The following is a 20,132-nucleotide window of genomic DNA, read 5'->3' as shown; positions in this document are numbered from 1 at the left end:
AATTGTATTGTCATGTCTGCTTTCCATTCTGTTTGCTTTATTTTGAAGGTCTGCATCCTATGTCAGTGTAGCCAGCTTTGCTTCCTTTGTGTTATGTCAGACTAGTGTCAGCTGTTTCCCCATGTGTTTCCACTTCCCCTAATCACTCTTGTGGGTATTTAGTCTTTGTGTTTCTCTTCATTCTTTGTCAGGTTGTTTGTCCTTTGTGCCACATTGTGTTTCATGCTCCAGATTCCAGGTATCTTTGTATCCACATCAGGTTTTATGTTTTGTTTTTTAATGTTTTTTTTTTTTAAGTTTCCCCAGTTTATTTTTTAGCTTCATCGCCACCTTTTGTTTCGTGTAGTTTTCACCAGCCTTAATAAACGGCTCACTTTCTGTTAACATTCAAGTTTTGTCCACGTTCCTTGATGTCTGCATTTTGGGTCCTCTTCGCAAATTCATACAGTGTGCTGCCGCATACTGTGACACACTCTCAGGCAGAGGTTTCTCTGGATTTTTTGATATTACAAATAAAAACCTGAAGTGGAGCATTATTCTGAAATTGTTCCACAAATTAATTTTTTTGCAGGTTGGTAAATCTCTGACCAACTTTGCTCCTAAGAAATTCTCCAAGATGCTCTTTTTATATATCACTCAAGTTACTGACCTCTTTCCATTTAAACCAATTAGTTACATGAGGTCGTAAGCATTATTGTGAGTCCACTGAACTAAATTAAAACCAAATTATTTTAAAAGTGACATTTACTTCAAATAAACGCCCGCAAAAAACAAACAAACCATCTACTCCGATGAGATCCCGCCCCCCAGAAAAGAAAAAACAAAACAAAAACGACACCCTCCAAAATAAGTTAAAACATCCCACCGCACTGCTGCCAATAGTCAGTTTAATTCATTCACCTGTGGGTACATACACTGCAAGCAAGTTGGGTCTCAGTCCTGCCAAGAATTAAAGATATGAGTCACCTGTAGCAGATTTAGGGAAAGACAAGTGTCAGAGAAAAAAGTTGATTTGTCTTCACAATTAGCAATCCAAGTTTTTTGTAGTACAACTCAAAAAAGAAAGAAAATTAAAAAGACAAGTCACTTCAATGAGCTCCGCAAAACATGTTTGAAAAAAAACACTTGAAACGGACGTCAGTTTAATTTTTTAAATCTTAACAAACAACCAAACCCTTAATCTCACCACCCAAATGCCCAAAGACACATGTTAAAAAATAAATAAACACTTGTCATCATTTGATCCAGCTCTAAAAGTCCTTTACTGTAGCACAAACTCACTCATGCCAGAGCGAGTCCATCGTCTCGGAGCTTCCACAGATGAGAGCTGCCTTGCCCTCCTCAGTGTGCTTTCAAGACTTCTCTGCCAATCACACGACAGAGAGCAGCAAACTTCCAGGTGGCACTCATTACAAGATTTACAAATCATTGCACTCTATTCATTTTGCACAGAATCCCAACATGTCTTGGGAGTGAGGGTTGTTTTTAATGCCATCAGCAAAAAACACTGAGGTAGCATAATTAATACACAACAGAATAAAGTGAAATGGAGAAGCAACGCAGACCTTGAAGGTCATGCTTTTTCCTCTAATGTCCTCCTAGATCCCTCAGTAGTTTGAAATGAGAATAATTTGTTCAATTTACATAAAATAATGTATATATATGTTTATTCTCTCTCTCTCTCTCTCTATAGATAGATATCTCCTTTATGAGAGCACAGAAACCTAAAAACACTGAAAAAAAACTTATCTACAGTGTCCCTCAAATACTACATGCATCTTTTGACAGACTAATGTATAAAATTCATAATTATCATCAAGGGGAAACAAGACACGGGTTAAACAAAAAAAAAACAAAAAAAAAACAAAAACATAAAACAGGGGAATAAAACATAACGGAAAAAAAATAAAAGTAAAACCTTTTCACAAATATTAAGTCATAGCTAAGTATGAATTTTTGGTGTTGTTTTCTATAAAAGTGAAATATTTGCAGGCTGAAATGCCAGAATGTGAATGCGTTAAAACAGCAGAGGGGAGTACAATAGACCAGCCAGTGGACTAAGATGGATTTCACTGTTTAAATCTACACAGTCCTCTATATCTGATTTACAACGAGGTGAACATGCTAGCAGTTTTCCCAGCTACAAAGTCAAAAAAGGACACACAGTGATTATTATACTAAACACACATTTCATTGTAAACAAACAGCTTTATCTTATGACTGACACACACCTCTGCTGGCTGTGTTTAAGGAGCAAACAGCTACATCATTTGAAAGAAGATATTCCTTTTTGTTTTTTCTAACAGTAGAAAAGTAGTTTCAGCGTTAAACTTTAAAAATTCACAGCCTTTAACTCATCTCCTTTTTTGCAAGTTTTTCACTGATGGTGGAAATCCTCTCAAGTTGGTCTGGGTCAGGCAGCTGCCAGTCGATAAAGATGAGATACATCAAACTACCGAAAACGCCTCCAACAAGCGGAGCCACCAATGGTACCCAGAACCAGTAGTTGTAACATCTGCAGAACAAAGAGCAGCAGGACATCACGGTTAAAGAGTGCAGATTCATTATTTTTAACAGGTTTTACTTCGATAGAAGAATTTATCACAGTGAAAAACCCCCAGAGAGTAGCATATTAAATATTTAAATATCAAACTTCACTCAGAGCTCTTTAGTCTAAGATCAGCAGTTTTTGTTTTGTAGGTCGACACCTTCCATCATGATCATTTCCATAGAAAACCAGGTCCGATTAATCTGTCTGCAGCCATCAGCAGTGTTGTTCAAGTTACTTGAAAAAGTAATTAGGGATTACTTCTCCAAAAAAGTAATCCCGTTACTTTAATGATTACTTCTTTTCAGAATTAATTAGTTACTTTTTAAAAAACATGATAAGGAACCTGAAAAAGTAATAAAGCAATAGGCCTTTCAGCCCAATTCTAGTTTTTTCTGCAGACTCCATCATATAAAATGTAATCAAATGAAAGTCTCTTTATAAAAATTGTTTTAATCTTTTAACTTTATGCACATTGCATCTAGCAAAAAAAAATTATATGCAACAGTCTTTGACTTGAAGAAATTTGTTTAACATTTAAACCTATTTTCTGCATATTCCAACATATAAATAAAACTATTTTTTGTGTTTACACTCACTCTTTCAAAGAGATGCAAGTAAAACATAGCAGAAAATAAATAAAATCAAAGACTACGTCGTCCTGTTGCTCTTAAATCTATTTAAACCTGTTTAGCAGGAGCGGAGCAGGCGGGGGTTTGCCCGGTGGCGTAGCGGTCATGCCAGTGGGAGGATCCGGGGGTTTCTCTGTGAATTTCACATTCCCGTGGCAGCGTGCTAGGGTACTTGCTCAGAAGTTTAGAGAGTTTTTTTCGCTGTAAAAAGAAGTTTTCTTCCCACGCATCATACAGCGTACGCTAATGTTTTTGTCACTTTTTACATAATCAAACTCAAAGTAATGTCAGTGCTTCCACCCTCTATATATTATCCATGGTTGATCATTGATCTGCACACGTCCGTTACCACGAACATCGCACGCGCTTACATCATTGTCATGAGACACTCTCGGAAAAAAAAAAAAAAAATCACGGTCTAGTAACGCAGCGTGCTTATGGGAAAGTAACAGTAATCTAATTCCTTTTTTGCAATAGTAATCCCTTCCTTTACTCGTTACTTGAAAGGGTAATCGCGTTACTGCGATCAGTAACAAAAACAATCTGTTATTTCGAATACAGCTGAACAATAAGCTGAAAGGCCTGATAATAATTAATCAAGAAGCTATAAACTCAACTCAGATGAGATGAATTCCTCTTTGTCTATTTAATAAAAGCCTTACATGTTGATCTTGTGTTAAATTTGTGTTTCTCTTGGCCTGTTTTGCTGTTTTTCTGCCCATAGTGTTATAACGCAGCTTTAAGTGTTTAAGACACTGTGCACTGAGCATTTGTGGAACCACACGTCTCAGATGATCATAAGATTATAAAGAGAAAACAGCTTTTTCATGGAAAAACCCTCAGGATAACCCTTCCATTGTCCAACAATCTTTGACATACTTTTGTGAAATTAAGACATAAACAAAGTTTCAATAAAACCAATAACTTAAGCAGATAAGATACTTACGTGAAGACCTCAGTCCCCCAGCCTGCAGCTAGGGTAAAGAGGCGAGGCCCCAGGTCCCGAGCAGGATTTATGGCAGCACCACAGTTAGCCGACATTGAAATGGAGATCCCCAGAACGACAGCTGCCACTACAACAGGAACCAGCTCAGAGGGAGCCGGGGTGTTCCTCTTTTCCTCCAAACCCAGGATACACAACAGCAACATGCCGGTGCCCACTACCTAATGAAATGTCAACTCATTACGTTGGGTACGGGAGCAGCTGCTAAAAGATCCAATCCTGTTAATAATTATACTCACTTGGTCAAAGAAACTTCTGCCCACAGAAAGGTAGTCAGAGGGGTATGTGGCAAATATTGAGGCAGTCTCATTCCTGCCGTACACAGTCAACACTCCTCCACTAAAAGTCATTAAGGCATCTGCGACCAAAACAGAGGTGTTGCAGGAAACAAAACAAACTAATTTTTTTATTTATATGTCACAAAAATTAAAAAGACAAACCATAGTAGACGAGATAGACAACCCCCGACGCCACGAAAGCCCCCACCACCTGGGAGAGGGAATAGGGCACGAGCCTCGACCAGGACACCTTCCCCAAAACACAGAAACTCAGGGTCACCGCTGGGTTCAGATGGGCACCTGCAGGGATGTAGGGTACATATTTGGAGAAGGATACAGGAAGGTGAAAGTTAAAAATGAAGGTAATTAGACACACTGGCAGGTGATCGTGTCTCTGATTATCTGTGTTATCATATAACAGTGGATTGTCATAGGTATGAGCCAAAGCAAACACTTTGCAAAAGAAAGTAGATAATTTATTATTATCTATTATCTTATTTGTAAAGAGCTCTGGTGATAAATTTTGTGTACTCATTTAATAACTGCAATAAAAGTCATAATTACCTGAGGGATTTTAGACTGTGCAGAGCATATTGTAATGAGTTTAAATGTAATACTATGTAAAAAAAAAAAAAGGAAATGTTAGTGCCCATTATGGATATCTTTTAATTTTTACCTGAGATGCCCTTGGTGAGATACATGGCTGACATAACTCCCACAGAGAAGGCCATGTTGCCAGATAGAAACTGGCCTTTAGTCTCATTGCTGGTTTTTACTTGTGCAGCAGCAGCACAGCCAAAGAGCTTTGTTGCAGATAAAGAGGACAGAGAAGGTGGAAGGTGCATGAGAAGTCAGAAGTTACTGCAAAACTCAGGTGAACAAAGAAACGAGATTTTCCACAGCTAAAAATCCCGACATCAAAACTAACTTAAATAGACGTAGAGGAAAGCACATGAGCAAATTTCAGTATATCTTTCTTGACTAACTAATTGATAAACAGAGACAAATTTGTTCTTGTTAAAGTGTAATTTAATGCCCTCCTCTTTAGACTTTGTAATGACCCGTGTTATCTGAATGACCATGTAAGGGACAGTATGGCTGTTACATTGTGATCTCACCACAGATGAGAAGATTTATGTAGAAAATTACGTAAGCTGCAAATATAACTTCTTTTTAATATTTTTTTGATCTTTTTCTTCATTTTAATCTTTTTAATATTTGATATACAAGCATAAATTATTGTAATCTGTTCTAACTCCAAGCAAAGTTCCCAATAAAATCTCAGTAGAGATTCTGCAGTCAGGTGAAAACTGTTTTAGACATGTGGCACAATTAAGGGTTTCAATTTCAACTCATATGGATTGTGCTTTCTTTAAATGCATTACATCAATTTATGTATCTAACTTCATACGCCTGCATTTTTCAGATTAGTTCATTTATGTCTTGCAGAGCTGACTTTGATTCCTACAGAAAACAAACATGCTTGAGAGAGATAAGACTGAGAACACCTTATAAATCCCATTCTAGGAAGCAATTTTTTATTTTATTTTTAAGAAAATTACCTTCACCTGGCTTCAGCCTTAGTTTTAGTGATAGATGTAAAGTCATGTGACAAGTTTTCACAAAACAGGTTCTGCAGTACTGTTTAAAACTGAAAGCTCCCAGTCTTTCAGTAGCTTGTGAGCCAGCTTTATCAGCAATAACTTGAAGTAATAATTTTCCATGACTATTAGTCATCAGTTTATGAGTCTCCCACATCATTGTGGAGGATTTTTTCCCCCAGCCTTTAAAATATTGCTTCAGCTCATTGTGGGTATTTTTTTATGCACAGCTCTCTTAAGGTCTCGCAACAGCTTGAGGTCTGCACTTTGACTTGAAATTGCAGCATGTTGATCATTTTGATTTTCAGTCATTCTGCTGTAGATTTGCTGCTGTGCTGGGATCATTGCCCTTTTGCTTGAACTGTTGAGCAGGTGGCCTCACATTTGACTCTAGAATACTTTGGTATACACAGGACCTTGTGATCTACTCAATGACTGTAGGTGTTCAGGTCCTGTGCCTGCAAAATAACCCAAATCATCCGATACAGTGGGAAAAACAATTTTAATCTGATGCTATTATGTAGTTTCATTTTTTTTTCGAGAGCTGTTTGATTCCGTAAACATTCAGTCAATGTGAGGGTATGAAATCAAACTCAAGCTACTTACACGTTTTATGCATAAATTTAGAAAATTAAAAAATAATAAACCTGAAAAATTAAAGGATAATTGTCCAGGGTTTGGGATATGCATATACACATTTCAACTCCTCTTTCTCTAAACTGTTTTCCAGCTTTGATTTTTTTTTTTTTTTTTAAAAACCCGTTTGATTGATTTTGAAAATTACAATCCAACTCAAAGTCACTCACCATTAAGACGAAAGTTCCCAAAAATTCGGCCATGCACTCTCGCACGAGGGGACACCTCACCCTCATTGCGCGTAGCTTCAACATAGCCGGAGTGAAATGAAAGGCCTCCACTTATCTCACCCCGCTGAGCACAGTGGCAACTGAGTGCTTCTGTCACTGTATCCCACCGCCCCCCTACCCTCTACCTACTGCTCTCTATTCACAGCTGGACAAACACTACTCGTTTACTCGGTCGTCTCACCTCACGATTGGCCAGCGCAGTGAGCGTGATTGGCCCAGCTAAAGACTGATACATAAACAGACACCATAAAGCCAAGAGATATTACTTAATACAGATACCTGTTGACTACTCGGAAGAAGCCGCCGAGATAGTTTTATGACAAAGTGTGTGTGTGAGAATAGTGTTTTATGCATTTCCCTAACAAAGGAAAGCTCCTCGAGGCTCGACTCTTCGCTTAATTTGGTCGCTTTATTCAGGTTGAATAAAGCTGCCCGCTGTGGCGACTCCACGTGAATAAGGGAGCAGATAAAAGTCGCTTCTGTGCAGGTGTACTGAAGCACTGCTTTAATTTGGCTTTTAACCTTTAGAAATACCATACAAATCAAAAACAAACAAAAAATATAAATATGCTTTGTGCACGAACGTAAAGTAATGAGGAATATTCTTTTGGAGAAGAAAGCTTCGTGTTTACATGCAGCTAAAGCAAGTTTCTAAGTGTGTTGATATACAAGAAAACCAAGTATCGTTAAAGGGAACATTATCAGTTAGCATGAAATGACGGCTAAATATTTTTTATTTATTTATTTGTTTTGAAAAATCGGTCTCCAAAATATGTCAAATGGTTATTTAGCAGGATTGGGAATGGATTGTCAAATCTATTAAATTAGTCTATCACGGATTTCCACAATAAAAGCACAAATTGCTGACGATAGAAGCCCCTCTCATCATCGCTGCGATGCATGTCACTGTAACCTGTGTCACTGAACTCTGGACTCTCAGAAGATTATGTAAGCTAAATATTTGCTGTATTACTGCTGATAATATCCAGAGTGATCAAGGCAGTAACATGGGATGAGGATTTGATACTATATAAAACATATAACTGCCATGAGAGATTATTGTGTTAACTTTTTCTTATCAAATTATCTGAGAAATCTCTCCAAAACAGAAACCTTGACTTTGTGATGGAAGGCTGTAAAAGTCACATAGGGATTAGGTATTATCATGTGTTCACTTTTATTAATGTTTAAAAGGAAAGAAACCTTTAACCCCGATCTAAATGAAGACGAATTACTCCCTCTGCTGGTTGTAATAATAACAAACATCAATTTGTTAGCTTTTATTAAAAACAAATATAAAGTCTCAATGGAAAAGTTATTAACTATTAACAGTATAGTACAACATAGTTTTTCACTTACAGGTACCAAATGATCTGTTTTGAACTGATCAATCTATCTGTTACAAATGTTGGTTGATTTGATGCATGTAGGAGCCACAATTACTCAATGATTCGGCTGATAAAAAGGTTTGCCAGGCCTTGAGGTAGATGTAATCCTGTTAAAAAAGAGCATGTAAGAAAAATATACACCCTTGACCTGGTCTCCAAGCTTATTTTTCTTTTTCTTTAGGATATTATAGTTATTATACTGCCTGTACATAAACGCATTTTTAACTATATCATGTCCAGATTTCAAGTTCTTGCCCACTGAAGGAGATACAGCCTCTCATAGATAGCGTTTATGTTTTTGGTCCATCCCTTTAATCTTACAAGGAGTAAACTGCTTCCTTAATCTTCATGTTTCTGGATGCTTATGGGAGCGACGTAGCACCACATCCACAGGCCCAGGAGGAAGTGCTCTGATCAAAGTCCAGGCTTCTAAGCGCCTCATCCCCACCACGCTTGTCCCTTGGACTTCTAGGACCTCATCACCGGGATATACCATGTCAACAGGACCTCCTGAGGGTGGAAAGAGGGAAAACAAGTAATCAATAATGGTTTCTCTGAATGGGAACATTCTCCCTCCCATCATCTCCAACCAGGCAGATATCTGCCTCTCCCTGACACCTGTTCTGCTGGAGGTTTCTTCCTGTTAAAAGGAAGTTTTTCTTTCCGGCTGTCCCCAAGTACTTGCTCATAGAAGGTTGTCTGCTATCTGTTTCTCTGTATTATTGTAAAATGTTTAACTTACAATGTATAACAAGGATCTTAAGATGAGTGTTATTGTGATTTGGCCGTATATTACGGTGGCCCCTAGAGACAAAGCACGTACAAACTCCAAAACACGTACAAACTCCAAAACACATGCAAATTCCAAAACACATACAAACTAAAAAACACTTGCAAACTAAAAAACACATGCAAACTCCAAAACACGTACAAACTCCAAAACGCTTGCAAAATCCAAAACACTTGCAAACTAAAAAACACATGCAAACTCCAAAACACGTACAAACTCCAAAACGCTTGCAAAATCCAAAACACTTGCAAACTAAAAAACACTTGCAAACTAAAAAACACATGCAAACTCCAAAACGCTTGCAAACTCCAAAACGGTTGCAAAATCCAAAACACTTGCAAACTAAAAAACACATGCAAACTCCAAAACACGTACAAACTCCAAAACGCTTGCAAAATCCAAAACACTTGCAAACTAAAAAACACTTGCAAACTAAAAAACACTTGCAAACTAAAAAACACATGCAAACTCCAAAACACGTACAAACTCCAAAACGCTTGCAAAATCCAAAACACTTGCAAACTAAAAAACACATGCAAACTCCAAAACACGTACAAACTCCAAAACGCTTGCAAAATCCAAAACACTTGCAAACTAAAAAACACTTGCAAACTAAAAAACACATGCAAACTCCAAAACACGTACAAACTAAAAAACACTTGCAAACTAAAAAACACATGCAAACTCCAAAACGCTTGCAAAATCCAAAACACTTGCAAAATCCAAAACACTTGCAAACTCAAAAACACTTGCAAACTCAAAAACACTTGCAAACTCAAAAACACATGCAAATTCCAAAACACAACGGAAGTGCTCCAGGACGCTAGGGGCAGTGTTGAGCTTTTGTTACCTAGTAACTACACAAGCCAGGAGGTACCAATGACCGGATTTGGGGTTTGCAGCCTTAAAGGCCGCATTTTAAGGCCGATTACCTCACAGCGACAAGAGAAGGCTTTCCCAATTCAAAGGCTGCCCGAAATGCGGCCCTGAAAGTGTCCTTAATTTCCCTGAATTTTAAGGATGGGTCGGTGTAGCCTTCATGGCCCAACATATCCCAGACTTCATAGTGCGGTGGTGGTGTGGATAATTTTGCCGAAAAAAAACGGTGGAAGCGGAGCGGAGGAAGTGTAAACTTTCAGAAGTAAGTACTGAATATTATGTCACTTATTTATGCGCAAATATTTTTTTAATGAAGAACATTAAACCATTATTGTTGGCCACATGTCGGGAAAGTTGACATTAGCGATGTCTGTACTTTCAGAATTAACTTGGTTTTAAAGCCTTTACTTTAATAAATATATATATAGTCGACCTTAATCTTACAGAGATTGTGATGATTTTGTGGATAATTAAAGTCAGTCATATATCCACAAACACAACAAGCTGAAAGTCAGTGATGCTGCTCGGTTTGCAGTCCTGAATATCACAGCACAAGCAGGATTCACTGCACTGTTAATGTTAGCTGTGTTATATTGCTGCCTCTGTTCGGTGGTGTCGAGCCAAACGGACTTTAACGTGTGTTTGAACGAGCTGACGGTTCACTCGTTAAGCTGAAAGAAAGATGCTTTAATCACAGCAGTCACACATGTGTCCACTGCACCATCTGGGAACTCTTCTTGTTTCGTAATAACACAAACTAAATCCTCCTTCTTTTGTGCTGTTTTGTAGCAGGTATACACCTGAGACTGTCACCTGTCTGTCTGTCCTGCACTCTCTCTGTTTCTTTCTCTCTGATTGTGGAATAAAAGTATGAGCATGTGTTTATAAGTTACACTTGTGTTTGAATCCTGCAGCTTATCACACATTTGATTTCCATGTGTGACAACTGCAAGTGTCCAGAGTGAGGACAGACTGAGGGACCCACTGCTGCACATCATCTGTGAGGCTTTGCACCCCTGATGATCCACCAGGACAAACTCAACAGTGTGTGAGGAAGAGGAGGAGGAAGAGCCAGCAGCAGCTGACAGATGGAGAGAATAGACAGACTGTTCCCTGTTTGTGAAGGACTGCTAGGAAAGTTTAACATAACTGTCTGTGCTGAATCAGTCTTATTAGGTAATGTTCAAATAATGTGATCATCCCAGTGTTTTCAGTGTGGGAGAAAGTACTCAGGGCCTTCAAGTTACACACTATGAAAGGCAGCAACAAGTTTAATGTTCAGAAACCTAAAGTCTGTATCAGCAGCAGAATGGAGCTAAAAATAAATGTTTGTTTCAGTTCTATGAAGCTTTGAGTATTTTGGATTAGTAGCACTGCTGTGTTTGTTGCATCATTTTGCTGTAATTGTTTATATGCTTTATATATTCTGAGCTAAGTTGATCTATAGTGTTACATCATATTTTATAAGGATGTTATGTGTTTGTATACTTTCTGCCCAGTTTGACCCATTTAGCAGAAGTCAGCCTGTTTAAGGCTCTGATATCTATTCTTTATGACTTAAAGCAGTTATGACATGGTCTGATTTTCTCACCCAATAAAGGAATATTTCATATATCAGTCTACTCTTCATTCTATCAGAAACAGTTATCACAGCTTGTACATTTTCTTTTTATAAATAGATGTAAGCAATGAGCCAAATTTAGTAATGCCAACATACTGAAGTAACAACATTTGTCTCTTATATATGATACACCTATATATACACTGTCAAAGATACTTGTCTTTGAGTGAAGATTTAAGGTGATAAGACATATAAATAACTGCAACTTGAATCTGTACTGAAGCTCAGTATTTGACACAGAGTTCATGTTCACTGCTGTAATAGCTAATAATGATTAATATAATAACTATAATATTGGCCATATTATATTTACATTACCAAAGTGATATGACTTTAGTCTCATGAACAACATCAGCTAATCTTGAAATGACTGTTCAGTACAGAAATGAAGCCCAAAAATCACGTTTTACTGTCCTGTGGTCTCAGCCTCAGATACTTATCAAATCACACAAAGCTCTTGTAGAAACAAACAAACAAATGAACAAAATATATTCTCCCTCATTTCTGTCAAACCAAGTTGTATGACACGTTTCCAGCGGTTAGTATCATGGTTGCTAGGCAACCTGGGAAGCGCGACAGAGACTAGACCATCCCATACAGACAAACTTGCCGTTTATTTTGCAAATAGAGCTCAACACTGCCCCTAGTGTCCTGGAGCACTTCCGTTGTGTTTTGGAATTTGCATGTGTTTTGGAATTTGCATGTGTTTTGGAGTTTGTGCGTGTTTTGGAGTTTGCATGTGTTTTTTAGTTTGCAAGTGTTTTGGATTTTGCAAGCGTTTTGGAGTTTGTACGTGTTTTGGAGTTTGCATGTGTTTTTTAGTTTGCATGTGTTTTTTAGTTTGCAAGTGTTTTGGATTTTGCAAGCGTTTTGGAGTTTGTACGTGTTTTGGAGTTTGCATGTGTTTTTTAGTTTGCATGTGTTTTTTAGTTTGCAAGTGTTTTTTAGTTTGCAAGTGTTTTGGATTTTGCAAGCGTTTTGGAGTTTGTACGTGTTTTGGAGTTTGTACGTGTTTTTTAGTTTGCATGTGTTTTTTAGTTTGCAAGTGTTTTTTAGTTTGCAAGTGTTTTGGATTTTGCAAGCGTTTTGGAGTTTGTACGTGTTTTGGAGTTTGCATGTGTTTTTTAGTTTGCAAGTGTTTTTTAGTTTGCATGTGTTTTGGAATTTGCATGTGTTTTGGAGTTTGTACGTGTTTTGGAGTTTGTACGTGCTTTGTCTCTAGGGGCCACCGTAGTTATATAAATAAAAACGAATTGAATTAAATAAATAGCCGAAAATCTACATTAATGTCAAATTTTAACTTTATGCTGCCATAAAAGTTCATATAGTAAACATATAATATTTAGGACTGAATCTTAGATGGTTCTTTATGATGCTGTTTTCTTTAGTTATGAAGAAATAATGCTCCACATCAGATCACCAAGAGTGACTCAAGACTCAAGTGGCTCAAGAGTTGGGCGTTCGCCTTGTAATCGGAAGGTTGCCGGTTCGAGCCCGGCTTGGACAGTCTCGGTCGTTGTGTCCTTGGACAAGACACTTCACCCATTGTAGGTGGTCAGAGGGCCCAGCGGCGCCAGTGTTTGGCAGCCTCGCCTCTGTCAGTGCGCCCCAGGGCAGCTGTGGCTACAATGTAGCTTGCCATCACCAGTGTGTGAATGAATGGGTGAATGACTGGATGTGTAAAGCGCTTTAGGGACTAGTAAAGCGCTATATAAATACAGGCCATTTACTGTATAACTTTAAGGTATTTCTGTATTGTTTTCATTTGTTGTATTTATTCTACAACTCATGTCAAGAGGAAATACTGCATTTCTTACACTAATGTAAAAAAAAAAATATTATTTTGACTTTAAATACAAAATACATGACAATTCAGTAAATTAGTTAGTTAATTCTAATATGAACAGCCAAAGTTTTAACAGTCAAATTGTGTAACAATATAACCCTATATATGGTCATGCTCTATTGCGAGTGCTTTTCTTCTGCTGGAGTTGGACCTTCTCCCTCCTGTCACAAGGCAAGAGATGGGGTAGACCCTGCACAGGTTGCCAGTCAGTCTAACACACAGTGATAACTATCATTACCTATGATCAATTTTTGAAGGCCAATAACCCTAACATGCATGACTTGGGGCAGAGTTTCATGCATGACTTTGGGCAGAAGTTTGGTTTTTACCTTGGAAGATTTTCTGGACGGTGAGTGGTCTGTTCCCCAGACTTGAGCCTTCACCTCCCTCCAGACTGAAGCCCAGATCCCGGCTGTTTTTCTGCAGTTGCACAGACACTGTTTGACCTAAGAGGAGGGGAAAACACAAATAAAGTATCTCATTTTCAGTTCAAGATTAGGAACGTCATTATCAGATCTTTGTTAGAGCATTACCTCTAATACTGACCTGTCTCATACTGTTCCGGTGTTTGTCCCCGACTATTTCCCTCTTCTCCTTTCTTAGAGCTGTCTATGATGTCCCCCCTCCTCACCACCACAACTACCATATCCTTTGCCTTTGCCCTTCTTAAAACCCTCAAGGCTTCCCAGTGGGCACTCCCAGATAGTGCTGTGCCATTGATGGATAAAACCTGGTCACCTTCCTTTATAGAGCCTTGCTTGGCTGCAACACCTGAGTGAAATACTTTGTGAACCTGAGCAGAGGACAAAAGAAAAGAAGAAGAAAAAACATAAAAATACTGCAGACACACATTTGAATATTTGCCAAGTCGAAGCAGGAAGTAGAATTTTCTCACAGTGATGGGCTTGTTTTGGTCCACGCCTCCTGCCAAACTGAAGCCTAGTCCAACTCCCACATCTTTATGGAGAACCACTACCTGCACATCATCATAGTCCTGAGGGAAACAAAAGGATGTCAAAATACACAAAATGTTCAGGTGCTCAGAGTTGAACATTTTTTGTCCTTTTTTAAACTCAATTCAGTCGGTACATGACCTGGTCAGCTGCAACAGCTGTAGCAATATTAACATTACATGTAAAGTGCCTAGGGAAAGCCTTATCTAGATGGAGGTTACTGGACCAGTGAACTGACCACCGCAACCACAGCCGCAAAAATATCAAACAACTGATCATTAAAACCATTCGAAAGGTTTTAACTTCATGCTGTTTTTACCTGCAGGGCATCGTCCCCCAGGTTCCTCACTTCCTCTACAAGCTTGTCGAGCTCCTCAGCGGGCATCACAGACACACAGGAAAACGCTGACATATCTGAGCTCATTGAAGCGGTACGCCGGTTTGTTGACTGCCAGTCATCGCTGTCATTCTCTGAATCGTAGTCAGCTCCAGCAAAGTTACACAGGTCCGAAAGACTACAAGAAGGAAAATAAAATGTTTTAGGGGTAAAACTAATTATCTGCTTCAATGAGCAACTCCATTAAACCAGAAATAAACAAGCACGGTACGCACGTGACAGAGAAGCTCCTGCGATCTGACTGACTCATATTGCTGGTGATGGTAACTGAGGACTCCCCTGAGTCTGAATCATAGTTTGAATCATCATCTTTTTGGGTGCTTTCATCATCATCAACATCCTCATCATCACTAAAGACTTTCAAATCTGGGTTCAAACCAGCTATCCAAGCATTCAGGTCCAATAACCGTTTCTTGCCTTTCTGGGGTGTTGTTTGGATGTCTGGGGAGATGACATCTTGAAGGTTGTTGTTAGAAGATGTGGGAAGGGCACGAGGAGAAGAGTCTGGATCTTTTGCTGGACATGTGAAGACGGGAGGGCTTTTGTTGTCACTGTCGGCAGTGGGAGTGACATCCCCCAGCTGTGCCACAGGTGAAGTAGTCAGTAAATAGCTAGGGCTGTTTGTTGGAGTCTGTTCATCATCACTAACTGGTGAAGTAATATCAGAGTGTGACCTTTCCTTGTGTGAAGGGTCACAGGGTGGTAGTGGGGTTGGTGTACTGCTGCCTGTCACGTCTCTCTCACTTGCCTCTTCAGGGCTTGAGGCTTTGGAGAACTCTATCTCATCTGTGCCAAGCTTTCCACTTACAGCTCTGTCACTTTCGTGAGGCATTTCTTGGGTAGTCTTGAGTCTGGAAAATTTTAAATCGTCAGTAGAGTCTATTTTTCTTTTCTGATCCAAGTCATTTAGTCCTGTCTGTTCCTTCTTTATTCTTAGTCCAATTTCATCCACTGATAAATTTCTGTCAGGCCAAACCTTGTTTACTGTTCCCATCATTTTGTCTTCACTTTTATCTTGTGCCTCCCCTTCTTCTTGGAGTCCTGCCCACTTTTTCCTTAGCTCATTTATTTCTTTTGCAGACCCGCTCTTCTTCACTCCTTCATGTCCCCTGCTGGCTTGTGCTGGTACAGAAAAGGTACGTCTGGGTATTTGGACTTGGCCTGTTGCAAAACTCTGAGTTCGCTGTGTCAGAGCCTCAAACTGGTTGATCTTCTTTCTAACACTGGCTGCTGAGGAGACAGACAGAGCCTTCTTTCTCTCTGCTGTTTTCACATTGGTTTTCTGTGGATTCGTCTCAAATACATCCTCATAAGCATTGCCACCCTTCAATTCCGTTATTTGATCTGGTCCATCAACACTTCTAGTCCTGTCTCTCAACATCCCACTTATTACATTAGTTTTTCTGTTTTCCTCTCCGTTGTTTGCAGAGCTATCGTCTTTGCTTTTGTCTCTGAATTCAGATGACTCTCTGAAAGAATCTGGTGTCTCTTCTAACAAAGTTTTTGGCTGTGCGTTTGCCCTTGCAGATCTAATCTGTGCAGCTATACTGGACCTACTCCTGGCTCTATCCAGGGACCTTGTACCTGTTTCCATAAAACCCTTGCCCCAATTAACTCCACTTTCCTCTGAATACCTTCCCTGCATCCACCCTCCTGGTGAGCTATCTCTTATGCTTGCCCCAGATGAAAATGAAGTCTCAAACCCTGAGGCATTGGCATCTTTTTGTGTCCAGAGTGAAAGTCCACTTTTCACTGCACTATTGCTGTCCTTCGAGAAGAAACTCATAGGGAAGGTGCCCCCTGCTGTCTTCTCATGAGGCTTTTGCTGCTGTGAAATGAGGGATTCTGTTGATGATTCAGAGTTATTAGAGGAATCCCTATTTTTGTAGTCATCCGTTTTACCAAAACCAGTAGGTCCAAAGAGTTTCTCTATCCGCTCCATTATACTTTGGCCACTTTTGGGCCCCAATGAAGCAGATGTCTCTGTGTAACTATAGTTAGATCCAGACAGGGATCTTAACCTGGTAGGGAGAGTCTTACCCCTACTGCCCCTTTCCAAAAGCTCGCTTCTCTCTTGAAGATTACTTACACCTACAGAATTAAAGGCCGGTAGTGATGAAATCCTGTCCATGACGCTGCCTTCAATTTGTGTCCTCCTTCCCTCCAAAGCTCCAGCATATTTACTGGTGTCCCCCTTATTGTTGTTGGACAGCTGAGAAAAGTCAGCTATGGTATTGGGATCAGGTTTTCTAGCGCCTGTTTCGAAATCTAAACTCTTACTTCTGCTTGTAAGGTTGGATCCCCTCCACGCCGATCTTCCCTGGCTTTCAAATGCAGGGTTTTCTCTTCTGTCAGTGCCAAACTCTGGGATCGTTCTGTTTGTGCTGACACTGCTGCCACTCCTAGTCCTGGTTTCACATCCAGTGACTGTGTCGTCATCCTTATTTGTACCGTTTGTGTTGGTGTGTTTCCTATATCGTTCTCTTTCTGCAACTTCTCCTATGCCCTCCCGTTTCCTGACACCTGAGCTGCGAGAGAGACTGTATGTGGGAGAGTTAGCTGAGCGGACGGTGAATTTCACCCCTGTCCTCTGCTTGCCATACTCATTCTGTGAAGCGGGCAGCAGAGACGAGTCCATTGTCTGAGAGTAAACAAAGTTAATGACCTCCTGTCAAATGCCAGATCCCAAAAAAAGAGCGGAAGAGTGAACTAGATATTTTCTGGGAGTCCAAGCGACTGTCTTTTAGATTGCACTCTGGAAGTGGTTCATCTAGGAGGCTCGCGTTTTGGGCGTGTAAAAAACAAATAGTGTCACAGTTACAATCCTCTCATTAGATTCTTCCACAGACAGACATCCTCAGTGCAGTAGTTTGATATTCCTAATTGTGCTCTGGTTTGCGGCCTGGAAGTGGTGACTCCACTGGCTCTTCTTCTTGTTTTGACCACAGGAGACTCCAGTTCCCCAGCTCGACCTCACTGAACAGCTCCCATTGCCTGCCAAGCATAAAAATGCACAAAATTTTATTCTCAGAATGGATTGGACTGGAATGTAGAGATGTGGATTGTGGTCACTTTGGCCACTTGGAATGGTCAACAATATCTCACAGTGTTATAGGACAGGAAACATAAAATGTGGAGACTGATTCGGGTAGAAAGTATTAACAAATGTTAAGAAATTAGATCAAAACTAAACAACAACTCACTTAAAAACCTCTGCCACCAAGCTCACTTTGCAACATGTTCTTGCTGTCCTCTCCCTGACTCACCGAACAGTATGACTCAGATAGTGTTCTCTGCTGTACACACGTATGAGACACCATGTTTACATAGGCAACATACTTGAAGTTACCTGTCAGCATCAGCTAAACCTGAACCAAAAACTGGTAAAACTCACCTAACAGCAATCCATTCAGCAAAAGCAATGTATCAAGTGCCAATCTCTGCAGCAGGTATCAGTCTCGTGGTCAAAGAGAGACAGCAGCTTGTTCAAATCAAACGGTCATAAGAGCACAGATTTACTTTGATTTAAATACAGCCTGCAGATAACATCACTGAGGGGTAATGACTCATCATGGTTATCTGTGTGTACAGCCAATGAAAACAATGATAACCATCTTTAATCGCTAATCAAGTCTGAATGAAGATCTAATCATTCATAATGTCATTAAGGATAAATTCTGCAAGCTGATGGTTTCCTGTAATTATATATCATAAGAGTAGATTTACAGTATGCAGTGCTTTGTTTAGTTTAGGCTAAAGCATGGCACTTCCAGACAGTCACTGGAGGTGCTTTCCAGTGCAGATGAGCCTGAGAGTCAGTTTACAGAAACACCTGTTATATTTTGCCCCATCTGCGTAAGCAGGGCAACACATAGTCATTCACTTTAAACTCCCCTTTGAATCGCAAGAAGGAAACAATTGCACCCTCACATCAAATGAAAATACACACATTTACTCAATTACACAGTTACAAATTAGCCAACTAAAAGTCCGCTCCTATATTCACAAAAAAGGTATCTTACCTCCTTTAAGTGTGTTTTCTGTACTCGTCCTGGGTCATTGTGTTAACTCGGATTCGTAATGAAGACATTGCCATGTAATGACATCAGCTCCTCGCTCCTGACTGCCCTTCTCTCACTCTTTGTCTGCTTCTCTTTACATCAGCTTTGCATGATAGAGTGTGTACAGTGACGCAAACCTGCCACACTGGTTTGTCCTCTCTCCTTTTCTTCCTCCCTGTGTCTCTCTGTCTTTCTCTCTCCTCCCCCTCCTATTGTTGTTCTCTCCCTCTTTTCCTTACTCTCACAGGGTAACATTCCTGACTGAGGTTCAATGTGTCACCCTTCAAACGCCTCGATAGGGAATGCACACACACACGTTTACCCACGTTTAAACACACACCCCACTAATCATTTGATATGAACATCTTTTATAGCTTCAGGGAGATAAGATACAATTTCGATATTGTGTGAAACGGTACAAGCATGACATTTCCTAAAACAAGGCCCGTAATGTCACCCCACCTCAGGCAAACCCGGGTCCAATCATCTGGGCTGAGCAGGTATCAAAATACATAATAACAGAGCACCTTTAATTGGGTCCAGAGATTACAAAGAGCCAGGAATACTAGCAGGGATAAATATTGCCATAAGAACACATCTCATATGTCAACTGTTCAACAAAACAGAGCTTCACTCCACACACACACACTTGGTGAGAGTCAGTGGGTTTGTAATGCTGACTAAAGGGAAAAATATCTGCGATTGCTGATCATTTTTGTTCTCACTGAACAAGCTGTTTGTGGGAACAAAAAGCCTTTTTATTACAAATTTTAAAACAAAGGGAAGCACACATAAATGGATAAAATAATTTTAAAAAATGCAGCTACTTACAGTTTTGTTTTTCATGAAGAGGCTATCTACTTACTGCCGCCTTTTTGCATGCACCTGTGACTGTTACTTGTCTTCCGTTGAGACAGAGGAAACTGTGGTTACCACGCTAGCTTGCTGCACAACTAAATAAGAGAAGTCTTGATGTTTATGTGTGCCTGCTGAAATAAATAACTTACATACACAGACCCTGGGATAAGAATTAGGACCATAATGATCCAATCAATTACCAGCCTTCCGGACAGAGGGCTGGTAGTTTGCATAGTGCCTCTCAGGACAAAGATAAGTGTGTGAGTAGGGGTAAATAGCCCCATGCAACTGCACAGACACCCACCCTTGTTCCACACAGAAGAATAGCACCCACTGTCTCTGCAGGATGGATGCAAATAACAGTTCAGCTCACACAGGCACACACTAGTGCTTGAAATTCATTCTTTAGGG

At 39.7% G+C, this 20,132-nt stretch overlaps 2 protein-coding genes across 4 annotated transcripts; both read right to left on the bottom strand.

Moving 5' to 3' along the window:
• Positions 1–282: 282 nt before the first annotated feature.
• On the bottom strand, positions 283–7,051 carry aqp10a (aquaporin 10a). The gene is made up of 6 exons (XM_086311756.1): positions 6,869–7,051; positions 5,138–5,264; positions 4,624–4,761; positions 4,423–4,541; positions 4,127–4,344; positions 283–2,515 (listed from the first exon to the last, which is right to left on the bottom strand). Exons 1-6 carry the CDS (start codon positions 6,950–6,952, stop codon positions 2,350–2,352), a joined length of 852 nt encoding a protein of 283 aa, XP_086167882.1. The 5' UTR covers positions 6,953–7,051; the 3' UTR covers positions 283–2,349.
• A 1,075-nt stretch (positions 7,052–8,126) lies between these two features.
• LOC147319275 (uncharacterized) lies at positions 8,127–19,941 on the bottom strand. Of its 3 annotated transcripts, none has more exons than XM_086311753.1 (7): positions 18,825–19,941; positions 15,018–17,796; positions 14,725–14,920; positions 14,348–14,446; positions 13,999–14,245; positions 13,782–13,898; positions 8,127–8,826 (listed from the first exon to the last, which is right to left on the bottom strand). In XM_086311753.1, exons 2-7 carry the CDS (start codon positions 17,438–17,440, stop codon positions 8,663–8,665), a joined length of 3,246 nt encoding a protein of 1,081 aa, XP_086167879.1. In that variant the 5' UTR covers positions 17,441–17,796; positions 18,825–19,941; the 3' UTR covers positions 8,127–8,662. The 3 variants fall into 3 exon arrangements, with proteins under 3 accessions (XP_086167879.1, XP_086167880.1, XP_086167877.1); XM_086311754.1 differs by having other exon boundaries at positions 19,695–19,941; XM_086311751.1 differs by having other exon boundaries at positions 15,018–19,941.
• Between the last annotated feature and the right edge of the window lie 191 nt (positions 19,942–20,132).

Source organism: Aulonocara sp. 'chitande type north' Nkhata Bay, linkage group LG11, assembly GCF_057382095.1.
Source record: "Aulonocara sp. 'chitande type north' Nkhata Bay isolate Kocher_YH1m ecotype deep benthic linkage group LG11, A_spYH_male_GT1.1, whole genome shotgun sequence".
In the NCBI taxonomy this organism is placed as follows: domain Eukaryota; kingdom Metazoa; phylum Chordata; class Actinopteri; order Cichliformes; family Cichlidae; genus Aulonocara; species Aulonocara sp. 'chitande type north' Nkhata Bay.
Note: the sequence above shows the minus strand (reverse complement) of the source record. Positions and strands in the feature narration are given on the sequence as shown.